This window comes from Fukomys damarensis, unplaced genomic scaffold (assembly GCF_012274545.1).
Source record: "Fukomys damarensis isolate Sample0158 unplaced genomic scaffold, DMR_v1.0_HiC HiC_scaffold_4, whole genome shotgun sequence".
Taxonomy (NCBI): domain Eukaryota; kingdom Metazoa; phylum Chordata; class Mammalia; order Rodentia; family Bathyergidae; genus Fukomys; species Fukomys damarensis.
The window spans coordinates 67836888-67862402 of NW_022900916.1; the positions used below are offsets into that span (position 1 = coordinate 67836888).

A 25515-nucleotide genomic window follows, 5' to 3' on the forward strand; every position below is an offset into this window, starting at 1 on the left:
CAAGGTCTGGTGAAATCCTTGGAAAAAAAAAAAAAAAAAAAAAAAAAAAGGCCAATTTAAATGAATGGACATTTCTCAGAAAAATAAATACAAATGGCCACTAAATACACGAAAAAATGTTCAACAACTCCAACTATTAGAGAAATGCAAATTAAAACAATACTGAGATTCCACCTTCCTCCATGTTATGACTTGTATCTAGACCTCTCCTCAAAGCCTCCTTCCCTTATAGTGGGACTTTTCAGAATGGCTAGATCTGGGGTGTATGAATATGGATTAAGGGTAAATGACAACTAAATTAGTCCACTGTTCGGTTTAACATATTTCTGGGTATGGAAAATAGAAAGGCCCACTCTGGGTGTGGGTGGCACCAACCAATAGGCTGGTAACTTCAATGGAATATAAAGGGATAGAAAAAAATGCTGTTTCCTGTCTCCTACCTGCTCTGCCCTGCCATCCTGCCTTGGAGCCAGCCAACTACCAACTACAGACCTCTACTAACTGTGAGCAAAAATAAGCCTTTCTTCCTACAACTTTCAGGTGTTGGGTATTTTGTCCCAGCCCGAAGGAAATAACTAAGGCACTCCAAAAAGAACTGTCATTAATAATCAGATAACAACCAATGCTGGCAAGGCCAAAAGGCAGGTGTGAAAAGAGGAATCCTTTGCTAGTGGGAATATAAACTAGTACAACTATGGAAATCAGTACGGAGATTCCTCAAAAAACTAAAACAAGAAATCCCATTCAACCCAGCTATTCCCTTCCTAGGTTATCTTCCAAAAGAATCAAAGACATATTACAATGATACATGCATAGCCATTTTTATAAGCAGCACAACACATAATAGCTAAATCTTGGCAATGGCTTGTATGTTCATCAGTAGATGAATGGATAAATAAAATATATTTATACAAGATGGAGTAGTACTCTGACAGAAAGGATATAAATTCAGTCATTTGTAGGAAAGTGGATGCACTTTGAGATCATAATTTTAAGTGACATACATCAGACATGTGAGCTTAAATATCATGTTTTCTCTTATATGAGAAACTCAAAATACAAATAAAGAGCAAAAAATAGAGGAAAAAAGACAGAGGGAGGGGGCTAAGAGGGAGAAAAAATACAACTAGGAGGAAAGGGAGGAGAAGGGATGTAACAAGAATTAAGATGTTATGTACATTTACCAACTCTTCGTAACGAATGTAATCATTATGTGCTGCAAACATGGATTAGTAAAAATAATGTAAGAAAATAAAAATTAAAAATAAATTTTAGTCTATGGCCAGGGATTTGGCTCAGTGGTTTCACCGCCTCTCTCACAAGTGCAAGGGCTCGAGTTCAATCCCTGGTACCAAAAAAATAAGTAAATAAATTTTAGTCTAAAAATCAATTACAGAAGTTTGTAAATACCTTTAGAAGAATTTCTAGCATCAGTTTTAATGAGTTTTGTGTTTATATAAAGACTAAATTTATTAACATAGGATTATTTAGATATAGTTTTCTTAAGAGATGAATTTCATTTCCCAACCTGGCAGACAAATGTCTGAAATCAAAGATATTGTTAGAAACCATATTCAGAATATTCTCAAGCAAAACCAAGAAATAGCTATCTGTGAAAAAATTAATAGAATTACTGATGAGAAAACATAATAAAATAATGAAATTTTAAAGTCATTTCTTAAAGAATCTTTAACATTAGAATCTTCCTCAGTGGTACTGGATATTTTAAAATAGTATCATCTCTCGATTTTAAAAGGTTTATGGAGGCACCAATAGAACCTTTTAAAAAAAGGACCTATTACACCAGGGAGGTGTGTAAGCTGTACTATAGTGATGAAAGGTAAGAGACAGATAGAAGTTACTCTTAGCCACAGGTCTATTTATACAATCACAGTTCACTTCATAATTTTTATGATTCCAAAAATACCTGAGACATGCTTCTTACGGTGTTTTTAATAAGTAAAAATGCAGTCTTGGAGATCAAATCATTTTTGCCTTGAATTTTAAGCTTGGCATACACATACAAACTTTTACCTCATATACAAACAAGAATAGTAAAGCCAAATCATGTATTTCATGCAAATAACTATATTTTTATTGTACTATATTTTACATATTTATAATGCCAGAAATATTAAGAATTCAATCAAGACAGACATATGGGTTTAATGGCTACAGGCAAAATTTTTTTAAAAAACATACTTAACATTACAGTATCATTCTTTAAATCATAAGCTTTTTCTAGAACACAAGATGGTTACAATAAAACTTACCTCAGTCTTTTTACTAATGTTATCTGTAAATGAAAAAAAGTGAGACTTCATTGAAGGGAATTATATACGAAAATGTTTTAGCATGTAAAAATACCAAAGTATTTAAAAATTATAGTAAGAGTTAAGACTTTAAAGGTTTTTTAGGACTCACATCTGATTTACTTTTCTAAGCTTAAGATGTTAAAATTCAGTATGTTAGGACATGACCAACTTGCTCAGCTTGGGGACTAGTGAGCAAGTGGTCCCTATTCTACCTAACTATAACATCTGTATCAAGGGGTACTATGCAGTTTGATACATAGGTTCCATACAATACAGTTATTAGGTTTCACATTTTGGGGCAGAAGGAACACATGAGGAACACAAATATGTGCAAAATGAAATTAAGAGTACTTTAACTGCAAAAATTTCAGACTACTGCCATTGTTGAATGAAATAAAAAGTATAACTAATTTATAGCCTTTAAAATTATTAGCTATTTATTTTTAAAACACATTACAGTGATTTGACAGTACTGATGTGTGTGTGTATATAAAAAAATGCAAGACCCCATAAACAAATATATTTACATTAAGTAAAGCGTCGACTTAGCAACAACAATATGGCATTTCTCCAAAAAAATGAGAACAGAAAAAAGAAAGACAAAGGACTCTACACAGAAGCAACGTTGAATCTTAAGTACAGAAAGCATGTATTAATTTAAACTGGGACTGATCACAACATACTACTTAACAGTGCTTCTTGTATACATTATAAATTTTCTAATCTCAAAGAATAAAAAATAACTTCATAGAACAGCATTCTAAAGACTAAGAATCTGAAAAAGATGGTCCAGTTTTCCAATAACATTCATTAATCAGAATAGTATGTAAATGCCAAATAAAAAGGTTCACAACAAAATGCCAAATTCTGATAGGTTGCAGTTATTCTTCTATCATGTTCTATTTAAAATAAAATGTGATGTCAGAAGCTGAAGAAGAATCAAAACTATAGTAATTATGATTTGTAAAAACTATGTATCTTCCTTTTAACATCATTACTGAAGTTTTTCGCAATGCAGCTAAAAAATTTACATGCTACATGAAAAAAAATCAAACATATGGAAAAGTATAAGTTTTTCAAAAAACTTATTTTCATTGCTCTAATGTTTAGTGAGATATGCGTGTGTGTTATGGTTTAGAACTAAACTGTCCCCCCAAAGTCTTACGTGTTTGGAAGTTGATCATGGTATTAATACAATGATGAGCTCACAACTAAATCTGCTATGAAGAGGTGGGGCCTGGTCATAGGTAGGTCACTACAGGTATAACCTTGAAGGGTGTAGCTTTTCCCTGGCTCTTCTCTTTCTGCTTCCTTGTCACCACAGTATAAGCAGCCTTCCTCTGCCATGCTCATCTGCCACATCATTTCTGCCTTTCAGCCAATCAACCATGGACAGACATCATGAAACTGCAGCCAAAATAAACTTCCTTTCCTCTAAGTTTAGATGTTGGTTATTTTGTCGCAGTGATGGGAAAACTGACTTAAGACAGAAAAGTGGTACCAGAGTGAGTCTACTGCTAGAACTGTATCTTTGCAATTGGTTTACAGGAGGAGTTTAGAAAAGTTTGGAGATGCAAGGTAGAGAAGACCTAGAGTGCTGTGAGAGGTGTTTGATGTGTGATTCTGATCTGAGCTCAGAAGTCTAGAATGCTGACAGGAATATGCATAGTTAAAGGCCAAGCTAATGAGGTCTCCTTAGGGAACAAAGACTTATTAGAAACTGGACTAGAGGCTATGCATGTTTTATTCTGGCAAAGAATTTGTCTACCTTTTGTCCATGTCCTAAGAATATGTGCAAGACTTAATGTAGCACAATACCACCAGCTTGACCCACCAGCGGTTCAAGCCTGTAGGAATGTATTACATTCAAATCACAGCCACTGGGCAGTGACACACACAAGTTACAGCCTCCACTGTGAACATGTTAAAGGTGGTGAACTAATTATCTGGCAGAGGAAAGCTGCCCAACATTCAGGATGTGGCATAGGTACTGCTGGCTGCTTTTAGCTGGATCTATAGTGAGAAAACAGCATCACCGGATGACTTTCAAGGTTTGCAGTTTTGTCAGAAAGATAGTACCTGAAAAGTTAGGACAAAGCAGAACAAGATTGCTGAAGATTAGCATAAGAAGAAGCAAGTACTTTGCATCAGAACAGTAAGATGCCTTGACGGCATTAAAAAAAATCAGCCAGCCCCTACCCACTGTAGGCTCAAAAGTATAAAATTGTGATTCTCTCATTTGACAAGAGTCCATGGGACCTACTTGTGAAGGCCCTCCTACAGAGTTGGTTCCCAGGATTCACTTCACTGTGCTCAGTCAGACCAGAATTTAGAGGCTGCTGTAGCCGTAGTCCAAGGTTTTTCTTGGGTATGGGGCTAATGCTTAAGGCAGTAGACCTTGGCATCATGCACTTGGTTTTCCCGGCAAGAATGCAAGAGTTATAAGGACACAGAAGCTCCAACTCAGATTTCAAGAAAGGCCCTGAAGCCTACACAAAAAAGAGCGACAGGGACTGTCACACCCTGATAGGGTAATATGTGATGGTGTGACAGTGAAGCTGAAGGTGTAGGGAAGACCCCAAGAAGTTGCAGACCACAGGGATGTAGATCATCCACTGAAGAAACTGCAGGCAGCGAGCAGAGCCAGCCCAAGAATGAGGTCATGTGGGTTGCAACTAGCAATGCTATAGGAGTGGAGCCTCGCAAGCCCTTTACAACTCATGTCTCCTTTCAATCTTCCCCAGATGCTGGACAAAATACACAGGATTTAATGTTTACCCTTCTGGATTTCAATCTGCTTTGGCACAATTCCTTTACATCTCCCTATTCCTACATCCCCTACATCTTACACCTTCCTGGAATGGGAATGGTCACCCTGTGCCACTGTATGTTATAGGTATTGAACTTTCCCGTTGATTTATACAGGGGCTCATAGCTCAGATTTTGCCTGGAGTCTCATAGCAGATTTTGAAGTTAGACTTTTCAGCAATGCTGGAATTGACAATTCTTAGAGATGACTAATGCATTTTGCAAGAGGGACATAAGCCTTTTGAGGGTTAAGACTGGAACGTTATGGTTTAGATTTTAAAAGTCCCCCACAAGTCTCATGTTTAAAAGGTGAATGGATTATGAGAGTGTTATACTCATCCGTGGGTGAATGTGCTATAGGAGGTGGGGCCTGGTCAGAGGAAGGAGCTCACTGCAGGTGTGACCTGGAAGAGTATATTCTTGTGCCCAGCTCCTCTCCTCTCTGCTTCCTGGGCACCAAAGTATGAGCAGCCTTCCTCTGCCATGCCATTTTGCCATGCTGTTTCTGCCTTGGTACCAACTTCCCATGGACTAACTGCTCTGAAACTGTAAGTGAAAAGAAACCTCTCCTCCTTTAAATTGTGTATATGAGATATTTTGTCCCAGTGATGAGAAAGCTGACTGTGTATGTGTGTGTTGGGGAAGAGGTGGTGGAGATTGAACCCATTACCCTACTAGTGAACTACACCATCAGCACATTTTATTTTTTATTTTGAGTCACCCAAACGCTTCTCTTGAAACTCACATTTTTTTTGGTAAAAATACTCAGCCTGATGAGTAGCTGGGATTATACATATGCACCACTGGACCCAGCTCATGACATATTTCTACATGAAAACTTTCTTACTTAACTTGGAGAGTTTATTTTAACATACATGTATATTCTTTCACCCAAGTCAAAGCAACTCAACTCAGAGGCAGACTATATGGAGAACTTTCTTCATCCTCAAAGAAATTCAATATAATCCTCTACATTTATCCCTAATTTCATAGAAAGGTTTCCTTCTAAAAACAGTATTTCAATTTTCTCATTTTTACTTTTTTAAACTACTGATATGGAATATTTATATTCTGGGAACAATGCCAAAAGTATTTCGTCTAGCTTCTTATGAATCAAATAAACCTCTGTCAATGAACAAATAACTAAGAATATAGTCAGCAAGTATTCTGAATGGTACGCACATAGAACTGCTTACTAAAATTTTTTATGATGGTGGTAATTTTCTAAGGGTGAGCTAATATGGAAGCTATTAGTTTCATGTGGCTACTGAGCACCTGAAAGTGGCTAAGGTAACTAAGAAACTGTATTTTTAAATAGATATATAGTTAAATTGCTACACATGAATAATGTTGCCATACTACACAGCACAGGTTAAAGGTTTTTACCATTTCCCATACTAAAAATAGTCTGCTTTGGGGTGTCTTCAAAAGCTTAATAGATGGTGAATTCCGTCTGATTTCACTTGTTTCATAATGAATACAAATGATATTACAAACAGTTCTTTGGTAGTAATTCTCAATCTTAAATTTGTATTTTAGTTTGGTATAACCTGAAAAAGTTAACTAGTAATTGCTGAAATCTGAAGATACTATCCTTGGCTTAGTGTAAACCAAATCAATTTATATATGCACAACATGCTTTAAGAGCACTCAAAAACTACAAATTTAATTTTTATTTTTCATTAAGTGTCAGAAAAAGTTCTGAGTTTTACAGGATTTGAATGACTGATTTAAAGTTTTTCAATTACAAGTTTCTTTCCAAATAGATTGCTATGGCTAAGACATTTGTCCCTTCCAATACTGAAGTTGAAATTTAATTGTCATTGGAACAATATCAAGAAGGGAGATTCATGCTATAATAAAAAAGTGAGTTTAACCTCTTATTACTCTTTTGCCCCTTTGCCTTGCTCCATGTGACAATGCAACAAATTCTTCATTAGAGGACACCATGACATGAATTTCCCTGCCTCCAGAACTGTAAGCCAATGAATTTATTTGTTATAAATTATCCAATCTCCACTATTCTATTACAGTAGTAGATGGCATTCTAAATGATATAACATTACAAAACAATTTTTAAATAGTTTTTAAAATTAGAAAAATAGTTAACTAAAATATTTTAAATGGTCTTCTAGCATAACAGATACTGTGGTATATATTACCTTCAGATTGAAAATCTTTTAGTGATACCGTGAGAGGTTTGTCTCTTCCTTGATGATTCTTTCTTTTATCTTTTTTATGCATAACCTTTGACTGAGTTGAAGCGTTTTCAGTATTTTCATACTCCTGAAAATAATTACCAACAATAATTAAATTTCATTTATGAACTACAAAACCAACTCACCAATGGGCAGTATGTTTTTTAAAGTTGTATTTAGAAAGAGCATTATGGTTTAAATCTAAAATGTATCGCAAAAGTCTCAGGTATTCAGAAGGGGGGTTTGGAACATGACTTGATAATGAGGGGACTTTACTCATCAGTAGATTAATCCATTGATGATTTTTGTGGCTAAATGTACTGTAAGGAAATGAGGCCTGGAAGAGTTTACTCTTGTTCCTCGCTCCTTCCTTTTCTCTGCTTCCTGGCTGAAAGGAGGTAAGCAGTTCTTCTCTACCATGCTCTTCCATTCTTGGAGCCAACCAATAATGGGCTAAAATCCTCTGAAACCATAAGCCAAATAAACCTCTCTTCCTTTAAGTTGTGGATGTCAGGTATTTTGTCTCAGCAAAAGGAAAATGACTAATATAGAAAACTGGTTCCATGAGTGGGGTTATCGCTGGAACTGTACTTGACCATGTGGTTTAGAAGCCTTTGGAATTGCTTTGTAAGAGAAATTTGGAAAGGTTTGGAAGTTCGAGGTAGAGCTCAGAAGACCAGAATGCTGACAGAAATGTGAATAGTAAAGGCTAGGCTCATCAGGTTTCAGTTGGGAATGTTTCTACTGGAAACAACTAGGGGCCATGCATGCTTCATTGCAAAGAATGTGTCTATATTTTGTCCTAATCTAAAGACTTACAAGGCTGATTTTAAAGATGGCAGACTAAATGAAACAACAAAAAAAAAAAATTCAAGGTAGCCCAAAACTCAGGTTGTGGCATAGGCATGGATGGCTGCTTTTAGCCAGATCTACAGTGAGAAATCAGAAGCAAAGTGCAGAGCTGAATGATCTTAAAAGTTTGCAGTTTTGCCAGAAACAAAGCACCTGCAAAGTTGGGGCAAAGGAGAGCATGGCTGCTGAGATTAGCACTGAAAAGAAGTCAAGTACTCCACATGAGGAAAATAGGAAAGATGCCTTGAGAGCATCTCAGGATATGGCCAGACCCCAAGCTTGGTCATGTAAAAATATAACCCCTTTGAAAGACTTTGTTTCGAAAAGAGTATACCAGGGCTCTCAGCTCATTCAGGGTCACCTAGGGAAGTGTTTCCCCAAGCTAGCAACACCCTCTCCAAGAGGGCTAAAATATTGTTACAGCCAGCTGCAGACTGTGTCTCAGAAAAACAAAAACAAAAACCAATAAAAATAAGTAAAATAAACCATCTGTTGTGAATCTCATTTCCTCTCTTTCCTTCATATTTGGTGAAGGAACTCTTAAACATTCTAAATCATCAGACAAATCTTAGTTTACATGTTTCTGTTTTCTCAAAACTTGAAGAGGAATGCTATTACAAAAAGTTCTTGACATAAACAGTCACTAATTAGGTTATTTTTTTTTTCTCCAGACAGGGTTTCACTATCTAGTTCAGGCTGGCCTTGAACTCAAGATGTAGCTGGCAATCCTCCTACCTCAGCCTTCCAAATGCTGGGATTATAGGCATGTACCACTACTCCCAGCATAACAGATACTAGGAAATGGGAAGAAAATGTTCAGATAAAAAGAAAGGGGTGGGGGTAAGGGATAGGAATGGAAAAAACTGAAAACAAACTTTTTAGAAATAAGGAGAGGTAGAGGATAAAGGGAGTGGAATGGAAAAAAAAAAGATATTATCTTGTACATGTGCAGGTACAAATTCCCTAAAATAAATATTATCATTATGTAATCTAAAATGTACCAGTAAAAAAATGGTAGAGCAGGGGTTGGCCAACTACCTGTTTTCTGAAAATAAAGTTTTATTGAAAAAACAGTTCTTGATATTTTATAACAATGATGAATTTTTAGGATAAACTTTATTTCATTTTGCAGTGTTGGTGATCAAACCCAGGGCCTTCTACATGGTAGGAAAGTGCTTTTCCTTTGAGATACAACTCTAGCCCTAAAGAATAACTTTTATGTAAAATTCAGAAACACTAGTTCTTGCCTTTGACCACTTAAAACTTCTAAAATATGGAAATTAATAAATAAGCAAAGGGCCAGGGATTTAGCTTAGTAGTTCTGCTACCTGCCTCGCAAGTGAAAGGTCCCAAGTTAAATTCCCTGTGCCAAAAACAAAACAAAACAAAATAAATAAGCAAAATACCTTTTTGTGCTCTTCATATTCTAATTTACTTAGCAATAATGCCTTCTCGAGATCAGCTTCAAACATTTCAGATGTCAGCTAAAAAAAAAGTTTCACAGTAAACAGATAACAGTAGTAAACGCATTAAAAAGTAACCATGATGCATTCCAATATAAACAAGAAAAGAAAACAAGTATGTTCAAAAACATCATTTCTCCAAAGTTATTTAACCATGCCATATTAGGGAATTCTGTATCTTATATGATACCAAAGCATAAACTTCCACTTCTGAAATTTCTATTTCTCCCTTCTTTGTTGATTACCTGCTGTATATGACACAGTCTTACCTTTCACTTTAATAAAAATTTTACAAACAAGTCAATACCAAAATAGATGTAAAAGACCAGTTTAGAACAACAAAAATTTTAACAGCAATTACTACTGAAAAATAACTGAATAAGCATTATTAAACAAAACATAATATTTCCTGAATATAGAAAAGGCCACAGGTATAAAACCTTTAAATAGGTGACCAAATGCCTTGGTATATGCCAGGTATTATAATTACTTATAGTGCAGCTTTTTACTTCCAAAATTATAAACTACATGTTTGCCTTACATTTAAATCATGTAATGCTTTAATGAAATAATTCCTCTTCCTAATCATTCAGTCCTACCTTAACTTCTTCCAACCTATCTTTCAGCACTTTTCTCCGTAACAATTACCTTTCTTGGGCTGGGGATGTAGCTCAGTGACACTACACCTGCCGGGCAAGTGCAAGGGCCTGAGTTCATTCCCCAGTACCAAAAATAAAAAACAAAACAAAACAAAACAAAAGAACTAGTTTTCTTAAATGTCAGGCAGAATTACTGCAGTACATGGATAAGAATTTGATTGTTCACTATGAGGGATGAGGGCATATTTACAGCTGTATGTATTTTTTAAAAACTTGCAATGACAATAAATACCCTAGATCTAAGCAAATGTACATGTGTGTGTATGCCATGAACATGTCTTATTTTTGTCTTTGAGAATTCCTTCCTTTATTCAAATGCCCTTTAATTCGGCAGGATAGCCAAGCACATAACTCTGTGTATCACCTAACAACATACCAGCACTGAAGCTTATAATCAACAACAGGGTTGAGGGGAGGTTTGATTCTTTTTTGCTGTTCTAGGAATTAAATTTGGGGAATAAAGACAAAGCAAGTGAGATTTAATCATAACGACAAGCCTTGAGGAGTATTATATGCTAGCTCACACTTCTCAGTGCCCAGAATCTCTTAGTTTCTGTCTTCCCCAACGTGTTTAGCTTTTGATTCAAATCTATGGATTATTCAATACCCCTCCAATAAATTATTTTTTCCTGAGTTTTTAAGGACTATTGCTTTAATGATTAAAAAAAAAACCTAGTTCGAAAAGGGATGATCTGTTTCAAAAGGGATACCCCAAGCACTTTGCCTTTTGGCTAAGATCAAGTGCAAAAGGGAAACCCTGAAAAGTAGAAAAAAAAAGTAGTACTGCTAACTATAAACTAAACCTTTCCTTTCTAGCAGAGCTATTCCTTTAAAAGCATCTCATCAGATCCTATGCTGAGACAACAACAACAAACATTAGGTGTATACATAAAAGTATTACTTTAACTCTGAAAAATATGTATAATAAGGGCTGTGGATGTAGCTCAGTGGCACTGCGCCTGCTTGGAAAACACAAGGTCTTGAGTTCAATCCTGGTACTGTAAAAAAATGTACAGTTATATCATTTTTTAAATACACACACACACACACACACATATATATGTATCATATATGTGTGTATGATATATATCAATCACAAAATTCTCTTCTGAAGACATTTAATATTTGGAACCAATTGATCAGCCATAACAGTATCAGTATATTATGGTTCTCTAGGTGACTTTCAAAGTACAGACCATCTATCTTTTCCTAATTGGAAAAGCAAACTGTCTTCCCAGAAATCCTAATCTTATTGAACGTTATGATTTTAAAGACTGTCAGTATTTTACAAAAAATTCATTTATCTGCTCACACTATCACATTTAGTTCATCTCAGCTAATATATTCTTTAGTGTTGTTTCCACTTATTATGTCTACATATTTGCTATATACTTCACTGTATGTCAAGTAACAAAAATGGTTCAGTGATTCACTAATGGAATAAAATAAAAGTATAAATAATGTCACTTATAAAAACATAAATTTTAAAATAACTCTCACTAAGTATAGAATAAAAATTTGTTAGGACAAGAGTAATTTTCTCATAAGTAGTGGGGAAAATAATAAATAGAAAATTAATATAGTGAATATTTACATTTTTCATTTATTGAACCATCAATCCATTTGCTTCTAGTTACCTGCTATGAAACCTGATCAGATCATTGGTTTGAAGACCAGTTTTTGTTTTACATTCAAAGTAAAGTTTTTAAATTAAAGAAGACTTTCTAGTATTGCTTTCTAGTTGAAAAACAATGAATTTTGTGGCTAAACAGGCATAACACAGAGGATTTATGTTGCACGCATTATATAAAAAGAAGTACAAGTCAAATTACTGCCATGATAATGACTTTATTATACCAGAAGTGAAGTTGATACATACCACACAAACAAAAGGAGAACAAGCAATTGGAAAAATGCCTTTATCGAATGAAGTGGAGGATAGCATCCATGTAAGAGAGAAGTTCCTTTCATGGACATGCTAGCAGATACTTCAGAGATGGACAAACTGAATGACACACAGACTTTGAGCCAATACAATAAAAAGAAGAAATACAGAATAAATTGGTCTATTTATTACTGAAAACCCTTGAAGAGAGACTTTTCAGTTCATTTAATTCTTTCTGAGTTTTCTGTAGACTTTAAAAATGGGGCACTATCCAAGCATGGTGGCGCATGCTTGTAATCCCATAGTCAGGAGGCTGAGGCAGGAGAATCACTCAGTTTGAGGCCAGCTGGGCTACATAATGAGACTGTCTCGAAATAAATGAATGAATGAATAAAAGCAAGAAAGAGAGAAAGAGAAAGAAAACAAACTAAATCAATGATATTAATGCATCATTAATAAAAGAGGTTATACCTAAATAAAAGGTATAACAAATGTTGGCAAACATGTCTTTTGATCTTTTTTGAACTTGGGTCCTTGCGCTTGGCAAGGCAGGCCACTGAACCACTGAGCTAAATCCCCGGCCCTGATCTTAATAATAAGTGAAAAATATGCATACAGTCAAATCAAAGCTGTGGCCTATATATCTTTTTTGGGGGGTGGGTACCGGGGATCGAACTCAGGTCCTTGCGCTTGCGAGGCAGGCCACCGAACCGCTGAGCTAAATCCCCGGCCCCAATATATCATTTTAAAAACAGCTTTACTAAGTCGTAATTTGCTTATTGTTGTATATACTACATATCATATAAAACTTATTTAATAAGTGTGAAACATATCTTTTGTTTGTTTTTTAAGAGAAGTTCTCACTTAACTCATTTTTAGCTCAGCCTATCCTCAAACTCATAATCCTTTCTGCCTTGGCATCCTGAGTGCTGGGATTACAGGAGGGCACCATCAGGCCTGGGTTACCCTTTGATATTTACATGTATGCAAAGAAGACTACTTTTCTACAATAAAGTATGCCAGAATTGATACAAATTTATGAAATGAAAAATGAGATTAAAATATTGCTTTAAAGATACCAATAAACAATAAACATCTTCTCTATAATTTCCAGTAGCTTTGTATATAATTTCCAGTATCTCAACAAAATATAAAATATCTCAAGTAACCAAAACCTTTTTTTTCAGTCTTAATATATCACAATTTCTAATCACAATTTCTTTCTAAAAAGAAAGTCTAAAATTAAGATCAAGGTTCCAGCTGGTCCTTGTCTTTTAATGGGTAAACCCACCTATTTTTATTGATAGAATGACTTTATCTGTTACGCTTTTTAATATCTAATTTTATAGGTATGCTTTTTTTTTTTTTTTTTTTTTTTTAACAGGGTCTCACTATGCAGTTTAAACTGGCCTTGAACTTATTACGTAGCCCAGGCTGGCCTCAAATTCTTGGTGATACTCCTGCCTCTGCCTCCCAACTGCTGGGGTTACAGGCTTGCACTCACCATGCCCAGCTGCTATTTCCTGCTACATAAACCATGTCATTTTTTTTCAAGTAACTTAAATCTCACAGGAAAATTTTTAAAAATTACACTTGAAACTATATGCTTTTTTTGTTACTGAAATGAAAAATTGTAAACACCTATTTGTTTTCTCTGTATATCTTGCTATTTTTTGTATGCATAATCAGAGGTTTGATTCAGATAAATTCTTCAAGTGGCTTATATTCCCTTTAACAACTACATTTAGCTATATTTACAACTCCTAGAGATAATTTTCTTTTCTTTCTTTTTCACTGAGGATTGAACCAAAGGCCTTGCCCATGCTAGGCAAGTGCTGCACCACTGAGCTACAACCTCAGCTCCCACCTCTTTTTAAAATTTTTACTTTTAGAAAAGGTTTTCCTCAATTGCACAGGATAGCCTCAAATTTTCAATCCTCCTGAATCAGCTTCCTGAATAGACAGGGTTACAGATCTGCACAACTGAGCCCAGTTTACAGTTACTTTCTTTTTTTTTTTCTTGTGGTACTAAGATTGAACACAGTAGCTCATGCTTGCTTAAGAAGTGCTCTATTACTAAGCTATATCCCCAACTCCTTTTTTTATTTTGAGGCAGAATCTTGCTAAGCTTCCCAGTCTGGCCTCAAACTTTCAACTGTCCTGCCTCTGCTTCCTGAGGGATTACAGTGTGCACTGCAGTACCTGGCCTGAAAGTGTATTAGCGTTTTTCTTTCACATTCACACAAATGGTATCTTGGATAGACAGGGAATTCTGAGTCCTAACATTACAGTTTTGGCATTTAAAATAGGCAGACTAATCTCTCATCATTTGTATACAAACTGTTTTCTATACATATATTTATAGTAACATTTCTTTATTTCTCACTCAAAAAATTTCAAGACTTAAAGTTCTTTCAAGTTAGACAAATCATAACTTAGGGAAAAAAATTTTTTTTTTTTTTTTTGGTTTTTTGAGACAGGGTCTCACTATGTAGTTGAGACTGACCTGGAGCTCACTATGTAGCCCAGGCTGGTCTCAAACAGTGATCCTCCTGGCTCAGCCTCCCCAGTGCTGGGATTACAGGCGTGCACCACCACGCCCGGCTAGACTTAGGGAAATTTTTTATCAACCTTATGTTTAATATTTGCTTATGCTCTATTTGTTTCGGGAACACTATCTCTCTGGTATTGTTTCAGTGTTCTAATATATAATGTCAATATTACTGGCAAAATTTATCTCACATTTCCTTCACACTGCTGATTCAATTCTTTTCAGGATATACTTGTTCTTCTATGACAGTTTTTATCAGCCATTTTTTGTTTCCTAGATGTCTAAATTTACCCATGTCCCTCCCAGTCTTTGTTTCTCAGGCACTTTTTAATTTCAGAATCTTATCCTACCTTGTTATATGACTATCTCCTCCTTAACTTTTATGAAATGTTCTTGTCCCAAAAGTTTCATTAAATCAAAATATAGGTGCTACCTAAGTTAATTTGTTCCCTATAGCAAGTCACTTTCAGAGCACACGTTCCCTTTAGACACAAAGTACAATGCTCTTTTCCTTTTCTGCAGCAAAAACTTTGCTTCAGGTGAATGAGACTAAGATTCAGTGTTTGCTCTTAAGTAGGTAAGGCTTCATTGCTGCCTACTGATTGCTATTTCATTCTCTCAGATTTTAGGCTGATGGTTAAAGGGATTATGCATCATCAATCCAGGGCTTTCGGAGTGTATTTGTTTTAACATAATTTCCCTTTAGTATTTGAAATGAGTCACATAACAGGTCATCTTTTGGTCACATTTAGCCCTCCCTACCCGGGCTTTCTCACAGCACTATTTTCCTACTGCATCAGGAAGAATATCTACCATATACTGTGTGTTTTCTGCAAAAACTTCTAGCTCCTCCAAATAAAGCTGTTTCTTAAATCTAGGACTCCTCACAGTGAGACAGATTTCAAATGTTACACTATCTACTGGTCCCAAGACTCACCCGATCTTTTCCTCACATCTCAGTGTAATTATCCCAAGATCTACTTTACTTCCCATTACCTTGATTATTGTCCTTCATGTGAGAATTCTGAATAAGGTACCAGGCCTTCCTAGGTGACTCATCAGTAGTTCCTCAGCCTTTCACAGCCTTAGATAAGCCAATTTGCCTACATATTTCCTTTTTAGAATGACCTGGTCCTTGGGACAACAATCAGTAGAAGCAGAAAAAGGCCATCAGTTAGCTGTACTCAAGTCCCCACATTACATGGAATTGATTTTGGTGCAAATTTGAGTGGTCTTCTTTCATCAGTTTTCCAGAACCTTTAGGCCACTGGAAAATTTTCTCTGTGAAGACACTGGTAAATTCTGTAACTACCTTAAAATGTATCGTATCATAACACTCACATGTGTAAACACAAATTAGTCATAATAAATGTTGTATAAGGAAAAAAAGAATCACATTATCTCCTAGAAATAGCACGAGATGATTTATCGTGTATACTAGTTTGAAAATGTCTTTTGAACAGTACCTCATAGTTCTAAAGTAATAATTGTACTCATAATGAGTCTGAGACAATACAGTAAAAATCCTAAAGAAAATGTTATAATTAACAGCTCATATTAAAAGGATAGTATAGTATTATCTACTTCTTTTAAAACAGATGTCCCAAGAATGATAGGACTAGTCACTCTAATAGACTAAACATCTACTACTAAGTACAGAAAAATTAAAAGTCATAAAATAGGTTAAAGAAACAACTGTCATTTACAATATTATGTCAAGGTTAAAAAGGATGCTTCTCCTCAAAATTTTACTTTAAGATTTTTTTTAAAGAAATTTCTAGTTCTACAAATAGGGTTTTTAAAATTTGGAATTTAATCCTGTTCACTTACCTTCTCTATCTTTCAACTGTAAAAAAGATGAATTTAAAAACACAACATAAGCCAGGTTGGTGGTGGAGCACGCCTGTAATCCCAGCACTTGAGAGGCCAAGGCAGGAGGATCACTGCTAGTTCGAGGCCAGCCTGGGCTACACACTGAGTTCAAGGCCAGGCTGAACAGTACAGTGAGTCCGTTTCAAAAGAAAAACGAACGAACGAACAAAAAACCCACAACACAGGGCTGGGGTGTAGCTCAGGGGCAGAATGTTCAATCCCTAGCAACAAAACAAACCCCCAAAAATAAAAAACAGAAAAGTTTCCACAATATACTACTTCGAATTGCCAAAACTAACATTAAAAAAAAAAAGAAAAAGAAACTTACTGAAGGGGGCAGGGATTTAGCTAACATTAAAAAGAAAGAAAAAGAAACTTATTGAAGGGGGCAGGTTCTGCTGCCTGCCTCTTAAGTGCAAGGTCCGAAGTTCGATCCCCAGAACCAAAATGGAAAAAAAAAAAAAACAAACTTATTGAAAGCAGTAAATTTATAGGAATGAATCCAGTACAAACTGTTGCTTAGAAAAGTGGTGACATGGATTCAGATGTACTGCCACACTGAAAATGCTGAACATCACTGAAAAATAAAACAGGATGATTTTATTTACTTAGCTGTACCTGTTCATCTCTTTGTCTCCATTCTTGCCAGTTTTCTTCTCGTGAATCCTTCTGCACAGGATTTGACAATGGAAGGTCCTGATGAGCATTACAAATGGCATGAGAGGATTTTGGGGGAATCTTCTTAAAAGCAAGATTCCTAAGCTATAAAAAACAAAACGAATTTAGTTCATAATCTTGCAATAATTTTTTGGAATTTAAAAAATGGCACTTTTATACTTTTCTCCAAATACTCATGTTAACTCACACAACTAAAATAGTTATTTGTGGTTTTATTTTTTTATTTTTGTGACACTGGGAACTGAACAAAGGGCTACTGCACTGAGCTAATCCCTAGCCCATTTTTTAAAATTTTGAGACAGGTCTCACTAAATTGCCCAGGCTAGCTTCAAACTCCCAGGCTCAAGGGACCTCCTGCCTCAGCCTCTGGAGTTTCTGGGACTGTCGGTCCCTAAGGCCACCTAATTAAGGCAGTTTACTTTTGTATTTTTTTGCAGGGCAGGGGATTTAACCCAGAGCCTTTCACACGTTTGGCAAGTGCTCTACTACTAAACTATTCTCCTGGGCCTTATTTGTATTTTTTATAATCTTTGCAGAATATTACCTTTGCTATCACTTCAGATAATGTTGGTAGAGGCATAGATGAAATGAGTAAGCAAAATGGGTTTCCTGCATAAATTTTAATGATTTCTCTTTACTAGAAGAGTTCACAAGAGTAGAGAATTAATTTTTAAAATAAATTTTATCTTATCCCATTCCCCCCTCAAGCCTGCTCCCATCCCTGTGCACAAAAGCTCTGTTTCCATTTTTCCTTCCTTCTACTTTCCCTTTTCTTCTTGTCCCTTCCTTCCTCTCTCCCTCCCTCCTCCCTTGTTCCCCTTCCTGTTCGAACGCTTTCTTCCTGTTTCCCAATATTCATTATACATCTCAGTCCTTATTGCCACTTTCAGTTTCTCACACCACAGAAAGAATGCAGTATTTAAATTGAATTTATTTCACTGATGAGTATGGTCTCAAGACTCATCCATTTCACTGTAAATCCTTCTTCATGGCAGAGGAGTACTCTAGTGTATAAAAAACCCCACATCTTCTTTATCCACTCATCAGTTATGGGTATCTGGGCTGTTTCCAAGATTTAGCTATGACAAACTGTGCTGCTATAAACATAGGTTTGTGTATATTGCTGTGCTGTGATGCTTTTAATTCTTTCTGGAAGATATCAAGAAGAGGTATACATAGCTAGGTCAAATGGAACCTCTAGCTTTAGTTTTTTGAGAAATCACCACACTGATCTCCATGGTGGTTGCACCAGTCTACACTCCGACCAACAGTGGAGAAGAGTTTCTTTATCCCCACCGCCCCTCCAGCATTTGAGATAAACAGTTTTAATATGCTTTTAAAATGCAAAAAGATAGTTTAAAATGCTTACAAAATTAAAATTTTTAATATAGAGACAGAATACTTAGGCACCTTAGACAACTACTCTGCTAATCCAGAAAAATATAGGGACTAGTCCACAGAGTAATATAACGAACTAAAATGGTTTGAGTCAAATCTGCCCCAGCAATAAGAGTAATCTGAGACATAGTATTTAAAACAAGAGCAAAAAATAGAGGTTGTCATGGATAGAGTTGTATCCCCTCCAAAGAAGGTACATTGAAACCCTAGCCCCTCAGAGACTATGATGTGACCTCATTTGGAAATGGAGTCTTTGCAGATATAATCATGTTAAGATGCAATCATATTGAATTAGGGTGGACTCTAATTCAACATGACTAGTGTCCTTATAGCAGAATGAAGACAAATGTATACAAAAGCATTGCATAACAACATAGCACTGATGGCAAACCTTTTTGAGACGAGTCCTCAGACTGAAACCCCAAGCCCACTTACTTATTGCAAAGTGCCAACACTGAAATTAAACCCAAATATAAAGGTTTTAGTTTAGAAAAAAATAACTCATACATTAATATCTTTCGTCCTAAAAAATGTAACACACATTCTATAGGTTCTCCAGTGCTGTGATACAGTCTGAGAGAAGAGGCTGCCAAGAACCAGAAAGAGGTCTGAAAAGATTCTACTAGAAAAAAAAATTCTAGTTAAACTTTCAGTCAGAATGACCCTGTGACACCATAATTTAAAATTCTAGCCTCCAGAATTGAGAGAGAATAAATTTGTTGTTTTAAGCCACCTTATTGTGGTTCTTTATCAGAGCAGCTCTAGGAAACTACCAAAGAAGCTTTAATTTGAGGATCAACAATTTTAACTGATGATCAGTATGGTAGCCCCTCAGTTCACAAGCTCTATTCTTTCTATAGTCGGGTTGTGGGGTTCATTCCAATTTGGTTGCAACCAGAATCACTAAAAGAATGAAGTTTGTGAACCAAGACACCACTGTCCGTTGTCCTGCTAAAAAAAGGGAACCAGGAGATACAAACATCAGTGTAAGATGGTTTGTGCTATGGAAAACATGTAGAGAAGGAAGTATTTCCCTTTTTCTTTTTTTTTTTTTTTTTTTTTTTTTTTTCTTGAGATGGCATCTCGCTATGTTGCCCAGGCTTGTCTTAAACTTACTAAAACAATCTTCTCGCCTCAGCTTCCCAAGTGCTACAACTACAGGCACACCACTGAACCTGGCTTGCTTCCTTTAAAAGAAGGTTTTAAGCTCCTGGGAATGAACACATACGCTTCCATAGGCAAAAAAAAAAGGCATTTTAAAAAATGTTCCCACTTTCGACTTTAAATACATATAAACTGACATCCATCTATTCAAGTAAAATTTAAATATTTACTGAGGACCTATGAACTAAGTACTATGACTCAACAGATGAACAAATTACATGTCTGCATGATGCTTAGTTTATGGGGAAAACAGAGAACTCAGTAACTGTAATGATTACCTCATTTGCTTCACTCTGTTGCTGTTCTTTTTTTTTTCTTCTCTTTTCCCTCTTTTTCTCATTTGTAGTTGATTTGCTTCCCACAGTTTGAGACTTTCCAGTATTCCGGCCTTTCCCTTTTCCAGGTTCAGAATCAGAACCACTGCCACTATCTACTTGTAAAAGGGCAAAACGAGAGGCTGTAGTGGGAACAGAACTGAGAACTGCTGAGGCCATGGTATGGATTTTTCCTTTCAAATGTTTCTGTCAAAAGTAATTCCTATGGAGAAAGGAGAAAAAAGAGTAAATGTACTTAACAAAATCCGTTCTAGATTTTAAAACAACCATAAATGTACATTTCTCTGGACATCAGATTTGGTAGTACTATATATTTGGATCCACTCTCAAGAATCTCACTGACAGTACAAATTTACTCAGGAAAAAAGTATTTCACAGATAATCACTGCAAAATCACCATCAATATAATGTGTTCATTTTTCACTTATGAATTTTTAAAAAATCATGATTTTCCTCTCTTTGCAATATCTCTAATATACAGTATAACATTTAGGGAAAACATCCTATATCAGTAAGTTTATAATAGAAAGGGCGGAATGCCATTTTTCATTGTATACAATGTCATTAGTCCTGTATGTTTACACCTAACTTCCAAAAATAAATAGAAAAGAATATTCTCATATATATCCAAAATGCTTTGATTTGAGACTGTGGCTTAGAATTAGCAAAAGACCTTAAATTCCCTCAACCAAAGGAAACTTTTTGAAATCACTTTCTACATTTCATTTAGTTTTCTGTCAACATTCCAAGAATCTTTTAGACGTAGAAGGGATCTTAAAGTTTTTCCAGTAATTTTCAACTTGTTTCACAGATGAGATAACTAGTTCTAGATTGGTTAAGTGTTCCCTAAGGTCATTCTACAAGTTAGTCTCAGAGTCAGGACCTGAACCTTGATGTTCTGAACCTTACTCTGTAAGTACAAAGCAATAAATTCTGTAACTGTTACAGAATTTATGTACTCTTCCAATTTAAAAAAATAAATGGGGATTTAGCTCAGCGGTTTCACCACCAGCTTCACAAGTGTAAGGTCCTGAATTTGATCCCCGGTACCAAAAAAGAAAAAGATTTTTCTTCTGTATGTGTATGTGTGTGTTTAGCAGGGAAGGAGATCTGAACCTAGGTGTATGCTAGGCATGTGTTCTACCTTTACACTGGTCTCCAATAACCTTCTTACACTGCAATCCAGAGATAGCTATTACCTTAATTTTTGATACCTTATTCCTTTTTTATTTATAGTTTTATTTTATCTAGCTAGAGTCACAATGCTCCTATCTGAACTAGCTGATATTTATTTCCATGTTATCTTATATCCCAATATCATAGGTCTACCCTATTCATTGTGCAAAGGTGAATACCAGAAGAATAACTGAAGTCCAATTTGAAATCTTACCACATTCTATAGTCTGTATATATTTAGAAAAGAAAATGAAAACTATGTTAAAATTTCCATCATTAGAATCCAAAAAAATATTTGGAAATCTTTCAATTTTTCTATTATACAATGAAGAAATACTATGAGTTGATATTTGAAGATGTCAGTGAGCAGTCACTAAAGCAAAGTGTTTTTATTATAATACCATGTTAATACTTAATGTTCTTGGGGGCTGGGGATTTAGCTCAGTGGTCCCAAGCTCGATCCTCAATACCAAAACAACAACAACAACAACAAAAATACCTAGTGTTCTTGGGTCGAAAAACATGCAAATCAAGATAAAAAAAACAACAGGGCCGGGCGTGGTGGCGCATGCCCGTAATCCCAGCACTTGGGAGGCTGAGGCAGGAGGATCCCTGTGAGTTTGAGACCAGCCTGGGCTACATAGTGAGTTCTAAGTCAGTCTCAACTACATAGTGAGACCCCATCTCAAACCACCCCCAAAAATAAAAAGAGATAAAAAACAACATACACTGATGATATCACACTGATATAGTGACATTTTACATCTTTCCTAAAAGCCTAAGGGCACCATAAATTATTATAAGGGAGAAAACATTACAAAAGTAAAAAGAAATTCCATACTCAAAAAATAATGTGGAAAATAGTAATTGTTTCAATTTCAACATCTTCCTAAAATAATCTTTATTAAATTTTGGTTGTTCTAAGCACTTTAGGTACAATAGTTCTATACAGCTGTTCAACAACTACCACTAGATCTAACTGTAGGGCTATAAAATTCAAGTGGTTGCTCTCATCCTGCTCACAAATAGTCACTGCTCCTCTCTAAAGAGTTATGTATCACTTCCCTGTTGAATATTGGCACGACTTAGTTTGCCAGGGAAATATGCTTTAAAAAGCTTTAAAAGTCAGTGGTTCACCAAATTTTCTGTGTCTATGATTATGAAAGGATAAGCTGAAATGGAGTTTCCATGGGTCAAATCTGGGAAGAGTCTGAAACTATACTGATCAAATCCCCTTATTAACTTAAGATGAAAAAGTACCTTCAGAAAACAATTTTGCTGCTTTAAACTTCTGGGATTTTCAGGTTATTGCGTTATAACCTAGCTTTACCAGAACTTATAATTTAAATTTCCTTTTTATTCTACAACTGATAACTAAACCATGAATTTTGTATTTGAGCTGTGGAACTCATATGAAGTTAAATGTTCATAATTTCTCTTCTAACACATTCCTTCAAAGCTCACAGAAATTTTCTTTCTGTGGTATAAGGCAGAGCTTCCATAATCAGTGTATCTGTAAAGTTTTTTTCAGGCCTCTGAGTAGCCAGGAAAACCCTGGAGAAGTCACAGCCTCTGCGTTAGTCCCTCTCAGATACTAGGAACCTCCTCAGGTGTGCAGCTCCTGCACATAGGGCTTAGCTTCTTTTGTCCACTGTGACAAAGGAAGCACTCGATCTAGAAATCTCCATCAGATGACTGCAGAATGCACCACTCCCAATATGGCAGGAAGCCTCACAGAACTGTTGGAAGAATTTTTGTTCCAGGTGCCCCAAGTGTGCAGTACACGATACAGGAAACAGCAGCTCAGGAGTGGAGTGCATCAACTCCTAGAGAGCAAGGTTCCAAGTAATGGCCTTAAATGTTGACGTTGGTATTTTTCCTCATTTGCCAGGGATATGCCCTATTAATACCATAAAATCTAGCTGCAAAGCAGACTAGTCAAACAATGAATATACTTTTTACCAATTACAGCTTTGCCACCGTTTTAAAACACTTGAAGTTAAAAAATTCAAATGAATCTGAAATTCACTTTATCACAGGAAATTTTGTATTATTAATACTATTTTGTATTAGTTATTAACATCTATAAATTGCTAAATACCCAGACAAAAAATTTTTTGTTTTTATTACTAATTTTATTGCAGAAGCAGAACAAATAATAACTTAAAAGTCTAGATCAGGAACTGTACATTTTTACTTCATTATAAATATGGTATAGTACTTTAAAATTTAGTCACAGATGCAAGCATAATTTTCTCACTAATAATCTTGAAAAGATTTTGAAGACTTAAAACTGTAACTGAGAACATCTGACTCTACTGCAAAACATGCTCTGAAACTCAAAACAGTATGCGCCCCATCTAGAAACCAAGGTTTTAATCTCTGAAATGAAGTGTTTAGTTATGAAGTAGTATTTGAACAGTCAGGTACTGCCACAAGTCAGAGACCCAAAGATTGTATCTAAGATGCTATAGAAGGAAAACATCAATTTACCTTAACCCCAAGAATCACAGCTGTCCTAAACTGCAGGCACCCAAGTAGATACTTCCTGAACGAGTGAAAAGAAGTAACAAAAGAAAAAGCAAAACGAAATCATTCGAATAAATGCTGCGAACTGAGGAAAGAACCAGTGATGACTACTTGAAACACAAAATCATTTTACTGGGAAGGCTGTACCACCTCAACAACCACTGTACCAAATACTTCAATACTAAAAGGTAGACTGTAAAGAAGGAAATAGCTATAGCTGTCACTTGTTTCATTTGGGTAAGAGTGCAAAAAAGAACAGGAGAATAACAGCCACTTGTGTTATGTTTTATATAACAGTAAATACAAGACAAAACAAACAGCTCTTAGTCTGCAGCTAAAGTGATAGGAAATGAGACGACCACAGGGCTCGATCTGTGTGTCCTTCACGCTGCTCTTAAAAACAGACGACACATCATCTATTCAAAACCCACCAGAGAAGCCTGCACACCATGTCAAAGGACATACTAACCAGTACTTCCAAGTGGTAAATGGGAAAATATAAACCTTAAATAAAAGATGGAAATATAACTTAATATCTAAGTAAGCCTCAATTTGAAAATATGCATATTGTCAACCTACCTACCAAAAAGAATAAAATGTATGAGACCACTTATTACAATTTTGTTTTTACAAAAATTTTTACAATTTTCCAAAATAGTCTATAATAGAGTCTACAAGGAAAAAATTCACCTTGAAAAGGGAAAATTATTGTATGTATTCAAACTTAAAATGTTAAACGTAACGTAATCAAAATCAGATTACATTTCAAAGTTTAGCGAGGGTAACTACAGGTCACAAGTGACAATGAGACACTTCAGTCTTTTATGTTAGAGATGAAGAAGTCAAATGACAATGAACAACTGTCAAGGACTAATTATGATGCATGCTTTTAGGAGAACATTACATTCATTAATTTTTAAGAATTTAAAGAGATGGTCATGTTATATAATCCACTAATTTCTTTATCATTCTTTTTTAAACCTGAGAGACCATGAAGACACAAGATTTTTAGAAGACACTATTTCAGGGCTTGGTTGAGGCCAGTATTCCTTCAGTCTTGGCTCATATAAACTTCTGCCTCTCTTCCTTCAGCCATATCTGAGAGATTCTAGGATAAATGACTCAAAAACAGCTCTTTTTCCCTCTTTCATTTTCCTTTTCTTTCTCTTTTAAACATGTTTGGTCTTTAAAGTTTAGATATTTGCATGCTCATTTACATACCCTATGTGATACAGTAAGACACACAATGCAAATGCAAGTCTGGTGGACCTTTACTAAGATACCTGTGTTAGTATGACTATGATGCCTAGTGCATGTTAGGCAAGAAATCTAATAATTATTGTATTTCCCTTCTCTTGCCTTCGAAGTTCCTTTTAAAAACTTCAAGGCAGCAGGTATCAATCAATGGTACAGCACTTGCTGAATGTGCAAACTGCATTTGCTCTTTAGCACTGCAAAAAAATAAATAAACAGTCAAAAGAAAACAATTTCAAAGTTAGTACTGTATAGGAAGTTGAGGGCCTGGGATTTAGCTCAGTGGTGCCACTGCCTGCCTTCCAAGGGCAAGGTCCTGAGTTCAATCCTCAGTACCAAAAAAAAAAAAAAAAAAAAAAAAAAAAAAAAAAAAAAAAA

The 25515-nt window shown here is 35.5% G+C and overlaps 1 protein-coding gene across 3 annotated transcripts in view; it reads right to left on the bottom strand.

The window, feature by feature from the left end:
• Gkap1 (G kinase anchoring protein 1) overlaps window positions 1–25515 on the bottom strand; it is a 62407-nt gene that overhangs the window by 34253 nt on the left and 2639 nt on the right. For all 3 annotated transcript variants that reach the window (XM_033758715.1, XM_033758714.1, XM_010632913.3), the window contains exons 2-6: window positions 20122–20380; window positions 17222–17365; window positions 9580–9657; window positions 7286–7409; window positions 2274–2296 (exon numbers count right to left, since the gene is read on the bottom strand). In XM_033758715.1, coding sequence (XP_033614606.1) covers window positions 2274–2296; window positions 7286–7409; window positions 9580–9657; window positions 17222–17365; window positions 20122–20337 — 585 coding nt within the window. In that variant the 5' untranslated portion in view covers window positions 20338–20380. The remainder of the gene's footprint in view (window positions 1–2273; window positions 2297–7285; window positions 7410–9579; window positions 9658–17221; window positions 17366–20121; window positions 20381–25515) is intronic.